The 17,580-nt window shown below is 40.2% G+C and overlaps 1 protein-coding gene across 1 annotated transcript in view; it reads right to left on the bottom strand.

The window, feature by feature from the left end:
* Positions 1 to 17,580, bottom strand: part of thop1 (thimet oligopeptidase 1) — a 72,508-nt gene that overhangs the window by 37,321 nt on the left and 17,607 nt on the right. The window contains exons 6-8 of the mRNA XM_084692397.1: positions 7,464 to 7,624; positions 3,338 to 3,473; positions 2,950 to 3,092 (exon numbers count right to left, since the gene is read on the bottom strand). Of these exons, the coding sequence (XP_084548523.1) occupies positions 2,950 to 3,092; positions 3,338 to 3,473; positions 7,464 to 7,624 (440 nt within the window). The remainder of the gene's footprint in view (positions 1 to 2,949; positions 3,093 to 3,337; positions 3,474 to 7,463; positions 7,625 to 17,580) is intronic.

Raw genomic sequence — 17,580 nt, 5'->3', positions numbered from 1 at the left:
TAGCCCGGGTACATTTAGAAACACATACATATGTCTGCGTTTGCCTCCCGTCCACACTAATACGGCGTGTACGGACACTGAAAACTGAGCTTTTCGAATATGCTCCCCTAGCCGGAGACATTTGAAAACACCGGGTTCGCGTAGTAGTGTGGACGGGGTCCACGGAGCTTTTTAGATACAATGACGTTCAGTTGCCATGGCAGTGGGGGTTGCTTGCACTCTATAGGTATAATGTCAAGATGAACATGGAAGGTGAAAGAAATATGCTGCTCCTTCTCTAGAATTGCTTTACCAGTTTAGTTAGTGTACTTCAGATACAAGTATTATCACTTAATACATACGCGTTACTCCTACGCAGGCGAGCGTTGTACTCGGTGTGCCTGAACGATAGGGGAACAAGGCAGAGAAGACAATTTTAACCAAATAGAGCGGCGATTCTGGGTGAGACCTGGTTGAACAGCTAGCTGGTGGGACAATTTTACAACACCAAATAGTATTTCCTGAGGAGTTTGTAAACAGAGCAGTGTGGCGGGAGGGAGGGTAACCATGACAACGATTGTCATGTTCCCGTGTTAGTTTGGACGGCGATTGTTTTCAATTCGAATACGCATATTTGTATTTACCCGGGCTAGTGTGGACGGGGCCATACCCCACCCCCACCCCCCCCCCAAAAAAATATAAAACGTTGCGGATCTGCACGATTCACGCAGGTCACCCAAACTGACGTGAAAAAAGCGAGAGGCGCCGAAAAAGCGCGCCGTTTGCATACTTGCAAATTGAAAATGACAATACAATATGTCCCTGGCATTTTTGGCCCAGACGGCTCACACCCACCGTGATTGGTCAGACACATTCCCTGCAGACAGTCCTCTTAAAATAAGCGTGCATTCTATGATACGAGTTGCCTAGTGTTCTGCGTTGATGTGATAGTTTTGGATCCTCCAAGAGGGGTCTCAAGACTTGTGTTGATCTTATGCTTAAATAATTAATTATTTATTATGATTTGTATATTTATGGTATTTGTTATTATTATTGTTATTATTACTATTTTGCTTAATATTGGCTTAGCAACTTTTAAAAACTGTTTACTGTTAATTTTAACTATTGTAAAATTCATATTGGGCGCACATAGAACACTCACAGCCTCCCTCCCTTACTGAGAGTCCCTGTTAATTTGCCTACTCCTTACCACGTCGTCAACTACTCTTTCTTCCATCTTTTCCTCACTCGCTCCCATGGCCCTATCATGGTCACTCTCCTCCTCCTCGGCTTCTTCCCTGACCCTGTCAGTATGTTTCTGTGTCTGAGCCAGCCACCTCCCCTTCTTCCTTGCTTGTTCGTTATTGTGTCTTATCATGTACTGATGCTGCCGTAGTGAACAAACCATCAAGCCACCTTGACTTTGAAAGATATTCCATCTCCGACTCTATTTTTTAGAATCCTTCTGAAGAATAAACTTCTACATGCTTACACGACTTGCCAGTATGTTAGAAGCTTGCTTGTGTCCTATCCCATCCCTGAGCCGGGTCCATCACAAGCATAAATGTCTCACACTCCTCACCAGCTACCAAAGCAGGCATAAATGCTCCTGCTGACATGAGCTAGGTCAATGAGTTTTATATGCCTTTTATGCAAAACCTAAAACTTCTGACAGAAGTGGTCATTCTGTGATGAGAACACATAGGCAAGAGATAAACCCTTTCCAGAGAGACAATTCAAATATGGGAAACCAGTTTCCCATGGCTCCCACCTTAATATCTTCGCCGTCCAAACACCAAATTTAATTCTGAAAACTGCCAGATACTCATGATAACATAAGCTAAAAGCACATATAATTGGTTAAGGCGTTACTGGCCGTGAAAAATTAAATGTATCGTCAGCGACATCAGCCATTTTTCCCCTAAACATAACCAGAGAAGATACCATGGGAGATTTCCTACAGTATTAGATTTACCACTTCAAAATCAGAGACGATATTATGATTAAAGACTTAAGTTTCTTGATATGTGTTGTCAATATTGTCAATTGAGAGTCTAAACATTTTAATCACAGAGAATTTGTTTGTTGGAGTAATGCTAAGTAAAGTTGTTTCAGGAAAGAGTTACGTGACCCTGTTTGGGTTCATGTTTATTTCCTATGCTCTACGTTTTCCTCGATCTTGTAATTAAAGTGGTTGAAAATGAAATTGTCTGATGAAGTATGGCGGACGGAGAAGATTTTTGTAAAATAAAAACAAATGGCAGCCTGAAATCTCCTTGAGATGTAATCATATAGTAATCATATATTTATTTAATTATTGATATAATTAAAAAACCCTAGTTATTCTCTTCAATATGTAGTCATCAGTTATGGTGTATGATTTAATATACAAATTCATAAAATAAAAAAGGAATATGAATATGCATATCAATATCATATTCTAACAGAAAATAGAATTTTATGCATTTTGGCTTAGGCAGGAAAGGGTTCAATATAAGATGCAATGCGGAAGTAATGCACTTTGCACACCAAGGGCGCTAGACTTTGCATACAAGCCTTTTGAAAGGTTAATGACATATCTTGAAGAAAGTAATCCATGGATTTAATAAATTGGCAACAACTACACAATATGAATTATGTGCAGAGAATGTTAAGTTGCTTTATAATTGAGAAAAAAAACTGACGTGCAGGAAATGGCCTTTGTCAGATTTAAACCCAGGCCTGTGTGATGGTACTCTTAGGGACATGTATATATAAATGTGGCAAGCTAGTACCATCTTCCTACGGAAGACAACATCTATCACAAGTTTTAGGTTTTGAAATGCTTATAAAAGTTATTGACGAAGATGGAAGTTCACCATAATTTTTATTTATTTAAGGACAAGCTCAGCATCCCCCACTGACAATGACATCTAAGGGCATTCACTTCCCAATCAGTAAACAACATTTTGCCCAAATTTAGTTATTTACCTGGGTCATGTAATACCGTGTGTCCCAGGCATACAGTTCCCCATTGAAGGGCCGGCCTCTCTTCAGACACTCCTTTTCCTTCAGTTTTAGGATCACTGCCCTCTCCTCCTCTCCAAGGGGTTTCAGCTTATGGGCCAGCTCCTCTAAAAAAAAAAACATACCAGTTGATGACTTGAGTAATCAAACAACAAAAATGTTTTTGTTTTAGTAAGTTAAAACAACAATAACAATTTCAGATGTGTGTACAAATAACCTATTAAAACATACATTTAGCAACTATGTTTGTCCATAGACTAAATTTAAATAACTGCTGTAGCTGATTCTGTTCCCCAAGTTTATTAAATGTTCCAATAATTGAAGTTCATTTTCTCTAATCAGAAATACCCACCTAGGAAAGTGTCCACCTTGTTGCCAGACTTTGCCATGTTCATCTCCAGGACAAAGTCAGCATGGCTGCTGAAGCCAAGCAGGGAACTTTTTTCGGCTCTCAGCTGTACCAGTTCCTTTAAGATGACTGAGTTCTCCTAATAAAGAGAATGACAGAAATAAGGAAGATTGGAATCCATTCATTTGAAGATTGTTAAATGTTGCTGTACCCAGTTACGGGTAATTTAAATACAAGCTAGGCAGATTGTTTTGTCAACAAAATTGACTCGCTGGTGAGCAATATGGGTTGCTTACCTCAACAAATCTACAATACTAGGACATAACTTCAATGTCTCGCCCCAGTACGGTGTTCATTTTATGGCATCCTCATATCTCAGACTCAAGTGTCAGACTCAAACGAAAAGGCGTCAAGTCTCAGACCAAAAGTCGTCAGACTTAGGCAAAACAGCTTCAGTCTCAGACAAAACGCTATCAAACTAAACTGTGTAAATCTCAGACAAAACGCTCTCCAACTAAACTGTGTAATTCTCAGACAAAACGCTCTCCAACTAAACTGTGTCATTCTCAGACAAAAGACTCTCAAACCAAACGGCATCATTCTCAGACAAAACGCTCTCAAACCAAACGCCATCATTCTCGGACAAAACGCTCTCAAACCAAACGCCATCATTCTCAGACAAAACACTCTCAAACCAAACACCATCATTCTCAAACTAAACTTTGTCAGAATTTTTTTTGTCAAAGCTAGCTTGATGAGGGAGCTGTTGACTAGCTTTCTGAATTAACTAAAATAGCAGCTTTTAAAGTGAATACCATGGTGTTGATTCTGTTAACTGGTACAGCAAGAAACTTTTGATATTATACTAAAAAGTCGTTTTCTGCAAGCTAGTTGCCATGGACACTTCAAACAAACTCCACCATCCTCAGATCTCAGACTCAGACAAAACAACGTCAAACTAAACGTCATCAGAAAAACCTTTGTCTGACATCATTGTCTCTGACTCGTTTTTTAAATTAATTGTAGACACACCGATAGGCCTACAACACAACAATCATGTACAGCACATGCGGATATATCGAACCAGAGCCTGTCTAAATATTAATACATTAAATATTAATATTGAATGTAGGATACGTCATCATGATGCGACACATAGAGCCTACAGAAAACTTCTACTGAGTGTGCATCCTTCTAATACGGCGAGTTTGCAAGTCATAATTTTTTTTTTCTTGTTGTTGTCATGGTATGTGCTTGACTGGATTTAGAACCCTTAAATACAATTTTAAGTTAGCAAGTGCAAATGTCTACTTATTTTTTTGTCATTACCTCGTTGTTATTTATTTGTTGTTTCAATGTCAGTGCGTGAGCTAGCGATAAAACTGCTAACGTTAGCTTGAGCAACATTTTAAAACCAAACGATTTGGTTTGAGAGTGTTTTGTCTGAGAATGATGGCGTTTGGGTTGAAAACCTTTTGTCTGAGAATTATGGCGTTTGGTTTCAGAGCGTTTTGTCTGAAAATGATGGCGTTTGGTTTCAGAGCGTTTTGTCTGAGAATTATGGCGTTTGGTTTGAGAGCATTTTTCTGAGACTGAAGCTGTTTTGTGTAAGTCTGACGACTTTTGGTCTGAGACTTGGCGCCTTTTCGTTTGAGTCTGACACTTGAGTCTGAGATCTGAGGATGTCCTAAAATTAACACCGTACCCCCCAGAGTAACAGCTACACACCTTAACTCAGAAATTCTTATGCAAATACACTGATCCTTGGAGGTGCTTTGGTGCTTTTAAAGTGTACAAACATTGTCAGATATTAGCAGGTCTGTGCCACACTCTGAGTTGGTGTGAAGAGTCCTTCTTTTGAAGCTATTTTAAACAAAATATTCCCCCGTCCCAGCACCCAAATTAAATCAGTTTATTAGAAGTGTTGTAATGTATATATAAATGTGGCAAGCTAGTATCTACGGTTATTACCTGGTTACAGCTCTGGAATGTTGCCCAATTGCTGACGAAAAGCAATTTGTTCTGACTGGTTATCTTTGTCCTAGACACAAGTTAATGAAAATCCAACCTGGTTGCAAGCTTCGCACTACCTGGCACAAGCACCACCTTGTCAAGGACTACAGTAAGCTTTTTTCACGTTATTGTTTCTGTCATTAATCAGTTTCATGTCCGTGTATGGAAAGCACAGTCAAATCAGTCCACGGTTTGCTGCTATGAGAAAACCAAGAGCAATTGCTGGTCTTTCTTTAAATCATTCCCCACAAATGTCAGATTAGTTACACTAGCCAGCCACTACACTTGGCATCTAGGTTCAAATCATAAGCTGCTTGTAGTTAATATATATTAACTTCTATAATAATTAATAATATGTATTAACGCTATAACGTTTTTCCTACATATAGCGCGGGTGTCAAATGACCCGAGTCCTGAGACAGAGATGATGTTACTGACACATACTGGTCGCTAGGTGACGCTTCTTGTACCACGCAAAGGCACAGTTGGAAAATGAACGTGCCTTCGTCAACCTGTCATTTATTTCCGTGTTGTTAGTCGGTGAGCGTTTGTTGTCTAGCCCATCAATCATTCTGCAAAAGGTAATTTATTGGCTAAAGAATGTCAAACATTGCGGGTTAGACTGCATTTGGTCTATAGTAGCCCATAATTATCAATTATTATCTGCTGAAAAGATCAACTTGTTTTCCCCCAGTCAAAAGTATGAACACACAGGGATATCAAAAAACTTCAATCGTCTGTAGATCCAGTCTGGTAAAACATGTAATGTAATTCCTTTATTGTCAGGACACGGTCCAAGTATTGCAAAAATTAGAGACACTTGTAATTTGTTTGGAAATTCTAGGCTATAGGCCTACTTGATGTTATATTTACTTTCAATTTTGTCTAGCTTACCAAATCCAGTTACCCAACATTACAATGATTCATTTCAGATATATACTTACAGCTTAAGAGTAAATTTCATTTAGCTTATTGTTACCTTCACACACTTTTTGTACAAAAAGTTTCAAACATTTCTCTCAAACCGCACTGCCTAAACTTTATGCCGAGTGTAGGGAAAAAGTTGATGAAGACACTTATGTTGCTACTACTATGGACCTGTGGTCTATCGTCTTAATTATTGTTATCGAATGGAAATATAAATTTATATATCGATAATTTTTTACCCATATCACCCAGCCCTATATGAGATGCTCCGGCAGTTGTCGGCCAAGGTAATTTCTCAGTTTTTTACAGATGATGAAAGTGCAGATTGTAAGCTTTCAAATAATGTTTCGTTGAAGAAGATACGCATATCTGAATGTTGGTAAACCTGGAATGCTCTAGCAGAAAAATCTCCCTTGAAAGATTATACACCTTTTCACGCCTTCAGACTGGATTTTCGGCAAGTAAAATACAGAATACTGACAACAGCCCCTTTTCACCACTGCGTGTCACAAATGTCCGAGTGCGCAAATAAACCAAAACATGAGCAAAATGTAACCTTTAGATGCATGAGTTCTAAATATTTCCGACACTTCCACCAGAGTGAGTTATTTTTCTAAAACGGAATCGAGCTAGCTTTAGTTGGCTTCCGTTACCTAGGAACCTAGCATAATACTCATATATGCTACTACCTACTAGTGTTACTTGTTAGCCTCCTAATTGTACATTTTGAAGCCATACTATTGCGTTTGTCTTATAGTTTTTGTCTATCGGAAAATAGTCGGTTGGAATGTTCAGAATCACACATGTGCGACGCTACTCCTTAACGGGGTAAGTTAGCTTTCACTGTGTGATTTTGAACATAATTTGAACAAAATACTGGGTGATAAAGCACACAAACATATCTAGGAAAAGTCAAGAAAGCAGAGTCCTGGAATTTGAGCGAGTGCGAAGATAAAATAAGATTCTCTGTTCACTGGGGTCAAATGACCCCAGCTTCTAGTGTTGCCCATGTAGGGGGAACAAAAACTCAAAGCTTTTCTTTGTGTTTGTTGTGCATGTTTCAATAAAAACCCAAACTACAGTTTAGCGGTCAAAATACCCGTTTTAGTCAATAAAATACAAAACAAAAAGCCAACCCAAACCAAGGGCCCTAATACATTTAGTTAATTTTGCCTCTAACCCACCTCACCTCTTTGCAGCGAGAGTTGAAGGCCTCCTCCAACTTTTTGCGGGTCTCTGGAACAAAGCACTTCTTCATGGTGGGAAAGTAGTGGGGGTACTTTAGGGTGATCTTCAGCTTGTCCTCTCCGTCCTTCTCCAAAGAGCTCAGGAAATCCTCAGGGAGCCCACCTTAAATTATACAGTAGATTACATTAATTGTTTTAATTTAGCATGGAGCTTGAGCTATTTTGGGACACCGTTACTAAATTAACACTAGAAGCGCCAATCAATTTCCCCTACTTATAACGCTTATAACTTAAAAATGGACCCACACGTCAACAGTCAGCGACGTTGTTACTGACATGTAATGATCGCTAGATGGCGCTTGTTGCACGGGGCAAAGGCTTGTACTTCAGTAAAAAAAATCTCTAGAAGAAGTTAATGAGTCATTTTGACCCCTACCGGTGCTATAAGGTTTTTCCTACATATAGCCAGAGCCTGTTTAAGGAGAGCCTTGCCACTCCCTATTAAACCCCATTGTACCGAATTTGGCTGCAGTTCTACCAGAGTTCCACTGGGGGTGATCGCGAGCGAGTGCATGTTGAATGGGAGTCTATGGAGCTAAACGGCTAAATTTGTCTCTTTCGCCTGATTGTCATTGAAAAATCTCCGATTTGATTGTAGTTTGTGCATGTTCAACATGCATTATAGGTCGAAAATTGAATGAACAAGTACTTATGTCTTTTGATTTCTTACATGGTGAGTCGTTGTTGCCCATAACACGCTAGCATTCTGCTACTGAATGCTGATTGGTTAGTGAAGGACTGATACCACCAGAGCTCTTGCTTGATGGCATCCGAAGCGGAATCAGAATGTCGGAGCATTAGTCGGAGCAACATTAGCAACAACATTAGCAAGCCAAAACTCTTTCAAGCATGTGTATTGACAGGGAGAGCCTAACCTGTCAGCTGTGTTGTCGATGCCCTGAGAGAAAAAAGTAAGTGACCAGAGCTTGCCGTCAAGCAGTAGCTCTGGTCGTACGATGTGTATGACGTCAATGACATTTTCAAAAGCTTTTTAGAACAGAAAGGCGACTTTCAAAAAATCCGGCAGTGTGTATTTTTTTGGCCTCCCCTTTCGAATTCAGAATTCAAATTACTGGACAAAAAATTATATACTGAGAAAAGTGGATTTTGAGGGGTACCGCTCCATAGACCTCCATTCATTCTGCACTCGCTCGTTAGCGCCCTCACATGGAATTTCAACCAGTTCAGAATCCGGAAGTTTCCCGAGAGTGGCAGTTCTCTCTATATTAGACATTCTCTGATGTAGCGCAGGTTTCAAATCGTCCCTGTCTCAAGACTCGAGTCTTGAGACAGGGACGATGTTACTGACACATATTGGTCACTAGATGGCGCTTCTTGCACCGAGCAAAGGCACAGTTGGAAAATGAACGTGCCTTTGTCAATCTGTAATTTGTTACAGACAACTGTGTTGTAAGTCAGTGATTATTTCATTAGAGCGTTTGTTGTTTAGCCCTTCAATCATTCAGTAAAATCAAATTCATCAAAAAGGATGTTACACAAGTTGCAGGTTAAACTGCTGACAATGATCACTTTGATGTCTCTAGTCAAAAGTAGTGTAGCAACCCGGCAAAGGGAGTTTTGGGTTAGCCGGTCAGCTTGTCAGTAGCAGGACTAAATGTAGGCTACAGACACTTTTTTTTTTTTTGGTCCGGACCAAGAGATCCAAGACTCAGGAGAAACGAACTACGAGTGTGAACACAACAGTCATAAGCGCCACCAGGGGGGTGTTCCATCAACGTCGCTGACGCAAGTCACGCTAACACGAATAAGTCTCACTTGGGTAAACGTCAACTTAGACTTGAGCCTCAAGCGGTTCCACTCACATTCCGTTCCACCAACAGGCAACGCTAATTCAAGCTAGACCTCAATAAGATTAGAGTGTGCAGTCCAGATCAGGCGATCGTCGAAAAGAGGAGTAATGTCGCAAAAAGCAAAGCGTAAACCAGCGAGTGGTGTTGTTTCAGCAGCGTAATTTGATTTGAGGGTTTTTGCAGTTGTTCCCAAAAAGGGCAATGTTGCCGCAATTAACATGGCAAGGGAGACAATTTGTCAAACCATTAAAATGCGTAAATGGTAGACCTACCAAATCTACTTAACATATGCGTTTAGGCCTACTGATAATTAGCGTAATTTGATGAGTTGTCTGAAACCGTTCTGAAAGTAGGCTAGCCTATGGCCGATTCTCGACAGGAGATAATAGCCCAAAAAAGAATGTGGCAGCAATAAAAAATTGTAGGATAAAATTCAAAACACTGAAGAAGGCCATGGTTAATTGCACTTAATGTGGGCTAATAATGTTTTTGTCTTCAAATCTTGAACTAAATTAATAAATGACTTCAAAATAACTTTACCACATGCATTTAACTGATAGGCTAAATGCTGAGCTTTAAGATAAATGGGGAAGATAACCATGACTAATATGGAGATTCACTGAAATAACTAGTATTGCACAGATCCAGCACAGACTTCTAGATCAGAAGGTGACCCAAACTGTAGCACACTTTGCTTGGTAGAACAGTTATTTAAAATTGCTCAGCCTGACTAAGAATATATCATTATTATATCACGCTTACATATTTAATCCACATCCAATTATTACTATTCTGGCTGACAGTGTATGGACAGCTGCCCCATATTACCTAATTTTGAATTAACATAGTCTGCCTGCACAGATCCAGAGGGGGCTTGGACAGTGACAGGCTGTGGCTGTGCCAAGTGTTGTCACAGCCTCACCTTGGAAAGCATGCCCTAGTGGGAACATTAGGGGAGACTGTTTAGCACAGCATCTAATTGTCTTCTTTGGAAAGGGCAACATTTGGGACACTGTCATGCAGGGGCAGCATAAAGGGCACTTCATAACAGCACCCTTTTCCATTGGAAGTAAGGGCATGGGAACAGTCCAATTTAGAACATTCTAAGGGCACCTTACAGGGTACTGCATCATATTTTCTCTGTACTATAAAAGAATTTATTAAGACATGTTTTTACATTTATAGAGGGCACACTGTCATTTATTGCATGGGGCATCCTGTGCACTCAAGTATATTTCACAATGTGAATGGCAGATAGTAGGGCACTTGGTGTAATTGTTGCCACTCCAGAGGGCATTTTAGAAACACTTTTTTAACCATAGGGGCACCAGGCAGTCACCCCCTGAGTCTTCCAGTGGGCCTGGATACACCCATGGTGACACAATATTGCACCTATAATATTGGGGAAGCCAGAGGGAGAGGTAATATAGAGGCTTGTCAACATATAGGCTACTTTAAACAATGAAAATACTTTATACAATCGAATAAAAAGTCTCCTTGAATCTTTGTGTTTCAAGATGACCTGAAAAACTGATGATAATATCCAGGTACTGCTTTGGAGCAAGGTATACCCTTCATATATCCTGGCATAGTTGCCCGTTCAAGAATATCCCACATGCAAAGACACACAGAGATGCAGACAGACTGAACAGTGTTAAGGCTTGGCTACAGCGATTTTGCTTCCTTGTGTGATTCCAGCAGACTACATAGTCTAGGCCTACCTACATACACTGCAGTCTACTACCCTCCTTTCTACTATTATAGCCTACTACTCTCCTTTCTATTACTTTCTACAAAGGATGGTAGGCTGCTCTTATGTGTTCATTGCCATCCTTAAGAGTTGCTAAAGTGTTATTTTATATATTTATGTATTTTTTTGTAAAGAATAACAATTAAATCTATCTAGATAAACAATGCTTGGCCTGCTGAACTTATACCTCTTCCACAGATACTGGTCAGGTAAGCATTACTTCTGTCTCTGAAGACCCTTGGGGCTGGTGGGATAAACGCTCTTTGTATAATCTGAACACCTTTGTCCACCACAGGGTTGTCAAAGAACAGATACGCCATAATTGATTTTAACTTGTCTAGACTGCTTAGTTTCTAAGGCCTTATTTTATGTCAATTTACCAATGACTTGAAAACAGTTAAAGTTACATTATTTCTTAACTTGTTTATTTAAAGTCATATATTTTTGGGAGATTAATAAACACAAATCATTCATGTCTGCACCTCAAAAGTCTGAATTTACTAAAATGCTTTGCGCGCAGAAATTTACCCGACGGAACTGTCTTTTGAGATTCTGTTTCCGCCTGTTTGAAATTATTCGCAACACATTTTAGTTTAGCTTGACTTTTAGCCTGACACGGATGAGGCTAGTTCCGAAGTATAAGTTACCTTGGTTATGTAGCTAGAACCATAGACATAAAGAGTAGACGCCGCATTGGCTGCTGGGCGCGAGAAATGCGGCTGCCATCTTGAAAAGGTCAAATTCTCAGTTGCGTAGCAGCAGAATAAACAAGATGCCGCAACACTGTGCAGCATATTCATGCTCTAATCAGCGAACCATCTGAAATAGGGCTCAGGGGATTACTTTTGACAAGTAATATTTACCATTACAGTACTATTTGTTGCATTTTGTGAATAGAATCTTACCAACATTGAGAAATTTTGAGCGAGAATCTTTGATTTTACTGTACTGAAATTGTAGCTAGCAAGCTAGCCTAGCCCCCTATGTTTACTGCACCGGCCGGTGTATACCCGGCTATGAACTGAGACTTGATGTCATATTCCATAACACTGACTTCGATGACACAACTGACACAAGAATGCTATTGTAGAAATAAAATAGATATTACTGGTATAACATTGGCCAGCGAATTTTACACAAGTGGCACCGACTGTAGGCATCAGGGCAGTCGCTATAGTACTTGTACTTCTTCCACAATCGACCGAATTGGCCAAACAAGGCACGTACATTTAGCTTATAGTTTATGTAATCTAGCTAGTTCATGTTGTTTTTCCAAATTTCACAGAAAGCTGCTAAAATCGAGGCTAAAGTGCTACTACTGTCATAGCTGCCTATCAAAAACGGCCAAGCCGGACACGTAATTCTTTGCTCAAATAACTCACGTCACTCCCACAAACAAATTCTTCGTAAGTAAAAAGTTTAGACTTTTAATCGACAATATTGACAACACATTAAGACACTTGTCTTTACTCATAATATCGTCTCCGACTTCAATTCGAAGCTGTGAATCTAACACAGAAGGCAATCTCCCATGGTCTCCGCTCTGGCTCCGCCTCGGAAAACGATGGCTCCCGTTGCTGACGATACATTTATTTCCCCCTTCCAGTAACCCCTAACCAATGACATGTACTTTGAGCTTAAAGGGGCAATTGACTGCAAAACCGATTTTACCTTGTCATAGTTGAATAACGACAGTTCGGTGGGTAAAATGAACATACCGTGAATATCAAAGTCCATTGAAACCTCTTTCCTATTCAAATCTCAAAAAGAAAAAATTTGGCTGTAAAACGCTAGCTTTTCAACAAAGCTACCGGTCCTACGTAGGACCGGTGATCGCCCTCTTATTGGCTCTGGTCTGTATCTTTGTCACGCCCCCGAATTTACATCCAGACCAGCCCGAGGTAGCGTCTATCTCCGATACTAGTTAAGCTGCGCGCTGCTCTGTGTAAGCTACTTATAAGGAATTACAAAGAAGAACGTTTTGAATTATAACAAGGATATTGAAAATGGACCACGGTCGTAAATGCTGTGTTCCAGGCTGTACAGGGAAGGCTAACACTCACAGTCTTCCCAAGGAGCCAAACATTCAACAGGCATGGCTGCTGTTGTCTTATCCTCCTGAGACCCCGCCCATTAACTTTTGTGCTCTATACTGGACATTTTGTTCACATGCATCTAACTTTATTCTTTAGAGCTACTCTATCAATCCCTGTTGTACTCGAAAGAGGACATCCTGGGCTTTCCATTGATATGTCATTTAATGGGGTGGGACTTTGGTAACTTCCTTTTTCTTTCCATCCAAAATGGCCGCCATTGCCGCAAGCACATTTTATGGAGAAATAAGTCAAATATTGTTTATCTATTTCGTTTTTACCATGATAATTGTATATTTTATTGTTTATTAACTTCTGAGGAAATATATTTTTAGTTTTGAAAGCAGTTAAATTATTTTTTGTTTGAAATAATAGCCCTTTCATGAATGTCAATTATAGTGGACATCAAAATCATCTTAATGTAAAATTGTTGTAGGAAACAGAACTGAAGCAGAGAGGATTCTTTTCCGGATGGTTGAGGGAAATTCCGATTTGGAGCTTTCAGATGATGAGAGAGATGAGGATGAGTTTGACCCTGGGATAGAAGAAGATGTTGAAGAAGAGGAAGATGATGCAAGAGGCTCATATGATACAGACACAGAGACAGGGAGGGAGGATCAGGAAAGATGTTGCCCTCTTTGGGCCAGTAGTAGCACGTAGGTTTTATTTAGTACCAGGGTAAGGGTTATTTATGTTATATTTATCTGTTATGCTTAAGATTAGAAGTGATGCCATGAAATAAATCCAAAGTTTGATGAGTTCCACCAGCTCTCCCAGCTGAACGTACTCGACTCCACCTGCAGTTAGATCATAGACTTCCTGTCTGACAGGAAGCGATGCGTTAAGCTAGGAAAACATGTCTCTGACTCTTGGTCCATCAGCACCAGATCTCCTCAGAGCTGCTTTCTTTCTCCTCTGCTCTTTTCCTTGTACACCAAAACTGCACCTCCAGTCATCTGTCTGTCAAACGTCTGAAGTTTTCGGACAACACCACCCTCATTGGGCTCATCTCTGACGGGGACGAGTCTGATTATAGGTGGGAAGCTGACAACCTGGTGTAGCTAGAACAACTTAGAGCTCAATGCTCTTAAGACAGTGGAGATGGTTGTGGACTTCAGGAAGAATACAGCCCCACTCACCCCCATCATCCTGTGTGACTCCCCAGTCAACACTGTGGAGTCCTTCCGCTTCCTGGGCACTATCCTCTCCCAGGACCTCAAGTGGGAACTGAACATTAGCTTCCTCACCAAGAAAGCACAACAGAGGATCTACTTCCTATGGTAGCTGAAGAAATTCAACCTGCCAAAGACAATGATGGTGCACTTCTACTCAGCCATCATTGAGTCCATCCTCACCTCCTCCATCACTATCTGGTACGCTGCTGCCACTGCCAAGGACAAGAGCAGACTGCAGCTTATCATCCGCACTGCTGAGAAGGTGATTGGCTGCAATCTGCCTACCCTTGAGGACCTGCACACCTTGAAGACCCAGAGGCGAGCGAGGAAAAGATTGTGCCGACTCCCACCCTGGAAACTCTTTCAGCTACTCCCCTCAGGCAGAAGGTTGCGGTCCATCAGGACCAAAACCTCATGCCAGTTTCATTTATTCATGTTTTTTTTCCTTCATCATAATAGATTCACATGGGCTTCCTGACTGTCAAGAGGACCCTACAACCCGTATTGTCACTCTACAGCCATAATGTGTTATTTTCTAAATTTGGCTACCTTTTCACACTAAAATGATCCCGTGGTCCACTACAGTGGACATGCTATGAAATAAAAAATAAAAATACAATTACAAAAGTCTAAATGCTAAGATGTTCTTTTAAGCCTAAATAAACAGGAAATGGCAACAAAAAAAACTAAAAATGAAAACATTACTTTTACTTGGTTCCCAGGAGGATGAGAAGATCCCGGCGAAGTTCGAAACTCAATCATTCATTTGCTCTGAACATTTCACCCAAGACAGTTTTGACAACCTTGGACAATTGCAAGCAGGATTTGCTAGAAAACTGAACCTGGAAAGAGGTGCTGTTCCGACCGTATGCTCATTGCAACCGCCTATAAGGACAGTATGATGTTGTGCTAACAGTTATTAGCAATGCTAACGTTTCCTGTATAATATAGCATACCAGGTAGAATGCTAAATAAGTTTCTACACACATCAAATGACTCTAGCGAGACTAGCTGTATCCGGCATGAGAAGGGAAGCTTCCGAAAAATAGCCAGAAAACGAACAGCTGTCTGGCTTATTGCTAAAGCCTGTCTAGATAATCTATTAGAAAGAACTGGAGAAAGGCAGGTGCTTGATACAGGATACTAGCTTACTGAAGCCGAGTAGAATCAGGATATGGTTTGGTTGCTAAGCGGTTAGCCAAACGTTCTACCCACCCAATGATATATAGTCAATCTGTTGAAAACAGTGTTGTGTAGACACAATAGATTTATTTGCGTGTTTTTATTTCAAGTCTCCAACTTCGGTGTTTCAGCGAGTGCTGCTGTTGGCCTGTTGCATTTTTGCTCCCCAGCTTCACTCGTTGAAAACCAACCAATCAGCGTGCAGCTCATTTAAATATTAATGAGCATACCAAAAAAGGAGAAAGGCTAGTGTTTTTTCCCAGGAACATTTCAGAGGATCTGTCAGAGGGCATAGAACAGCACCCGGGCCATTTTCAACCCAACCAATGTACATACCCTATTTAAAGACCTTAAGGAACAGTGTGAAATACCCCCATGCCCCTTTAAGTTGTCATGAGTATCTGGCAGTTTTCAGAAATAAAATCGGCAATTGGATGGCAAAGATATTGACGCGGCAGGAAAGGGTTGAAAGGAAAGGCCCACTATGAATATTAAAATACGCCAAAACATGTGGCCTGTATCATAGCTACATGTATGACCTTTGCAGCAAAAAAAACATGTGAAAATCCGTTTGATATTCAGTGCGGTATGATTAATTAAATGCGCTGACAGCTCATTGCCCCAACCAAACAGATTACACTGAGTGGAGTGATCGGACCTTTCCAAGATGGCGGCCCCACGTCTAGTAGCGCCAGTACGCAGTAGCGTTCGATGCGGCGTCTATTCTTTAGTATGTCTATGGCTAGAACTAAAATAAGCCACCTTAATGGAACGGAACTCTCGCTAAAGTGAGACTTGGCGAAATAAGTCTTGCTTTTCCTTAATCGACGTAGATGGAACACCCCCCAGCGATGAGCCAAAGCCCGATTAGAAACTAGCATTGAGTTTTTGCACCATTTTGTGTTGATGTAAACACACAAGCCACAGTCCAATTTATTGTTCAGGAAGCAAACATTTGAGGTCTGGATAAACGGGAGAGCAAGGACAGATCGTAGCTTCTAGCTTAGAAGTTACAAACTGATACACTTCTCTAATTTTTGCAATACTTCGACTGTGCGCTGTCAATAAATAAAGAACAATAACTGTTTTGCCAGGACAACTGGACCTATCAGACCCTTGACTGTTTATGACAACATTTCAATAGCTCCTGCAATAGACCAACAGATCGCAAAGTACAGTTTGAGTATCCACTAATTCAGCTTACACACAGATTGTCAATTCATTGGTGATTTTATTGGATAATGATTATTTTGACCCATCTTTTGAATACATGCAAAAATGTATTTATTAGATACGTTCATCTTCTTTACAAAACATAGTTTAGGCCTATTTGCAATCTACCATTGTAAATTATTGTTGGTGCTTTAAAATAATGGGACATAAAAATTGTGCTTATCAACACAAAAATGTATGTGACACAAATGTACTTAAAAAATATTGTTATCATTTTGCACATAATTCTAAAATTGTTAGTGCTGTCAAACGATTAAAATATTTACTCACGATTAATCGCACATTTGTATCTATTCAAAATGTCCCTTGGTTTCTTTTGGTCCCATAATTTTTTTTCATTTTAATGCTCTTATCAACATGGAAAAGTGGATCAGATTGCTTGGTGCAAATGTTTTTTTTTTTTTTAAACAACATTGTTTTTTTTGTTTTTTTTAACAACATTGCAATCGCCTGGCTTTGACGAGGGGGTGGAGAATTCTAATCAGCTGTGTGCTTGGCCTTCAAGTTTTCAGACTGGATGTGCTGCGATGATAGCTCAGTTCACAAGGACAAAACACACAGATCACTTGGTCTTGTCAACGAAACCAATTGGCAACTTTTTAAAAGTAAAATTTCCATTCAGAATTTTATTGGCATCCATTTTGGCGTCTCACGCTCACCATCAACTCAAAACGTAACGTTAGCCTACTACTCTTTCAACTCTCTTCGCCAGCTCGCAAGCCCAAACAAGTGTGTGCAGCGTGCCTGTTGTTTTGTTTCCGGTCAAGCTATTTCCGGTGTGGTGTTGTAGTTTTTCTAATGGCAGTAGTTGTTGC

Source organism: Hypomesus nipponensis, chromosome 26, assembly GCF_054491055.1.
Source record: "Hypomesus nipponensis isolate SF chromosome 26, ASM5449105v1, whole genome shotgun sequence".
Lineage (NCBI taxonomy): Eukaryota > Metazoa > Chordata > Actinopteri > Osmeriformes > Osmeridae > Hypomesus > Hypomesus nipponensis.
This window is presented reverse-complemented; position numbering and strand designations above follow the sequence as displayed.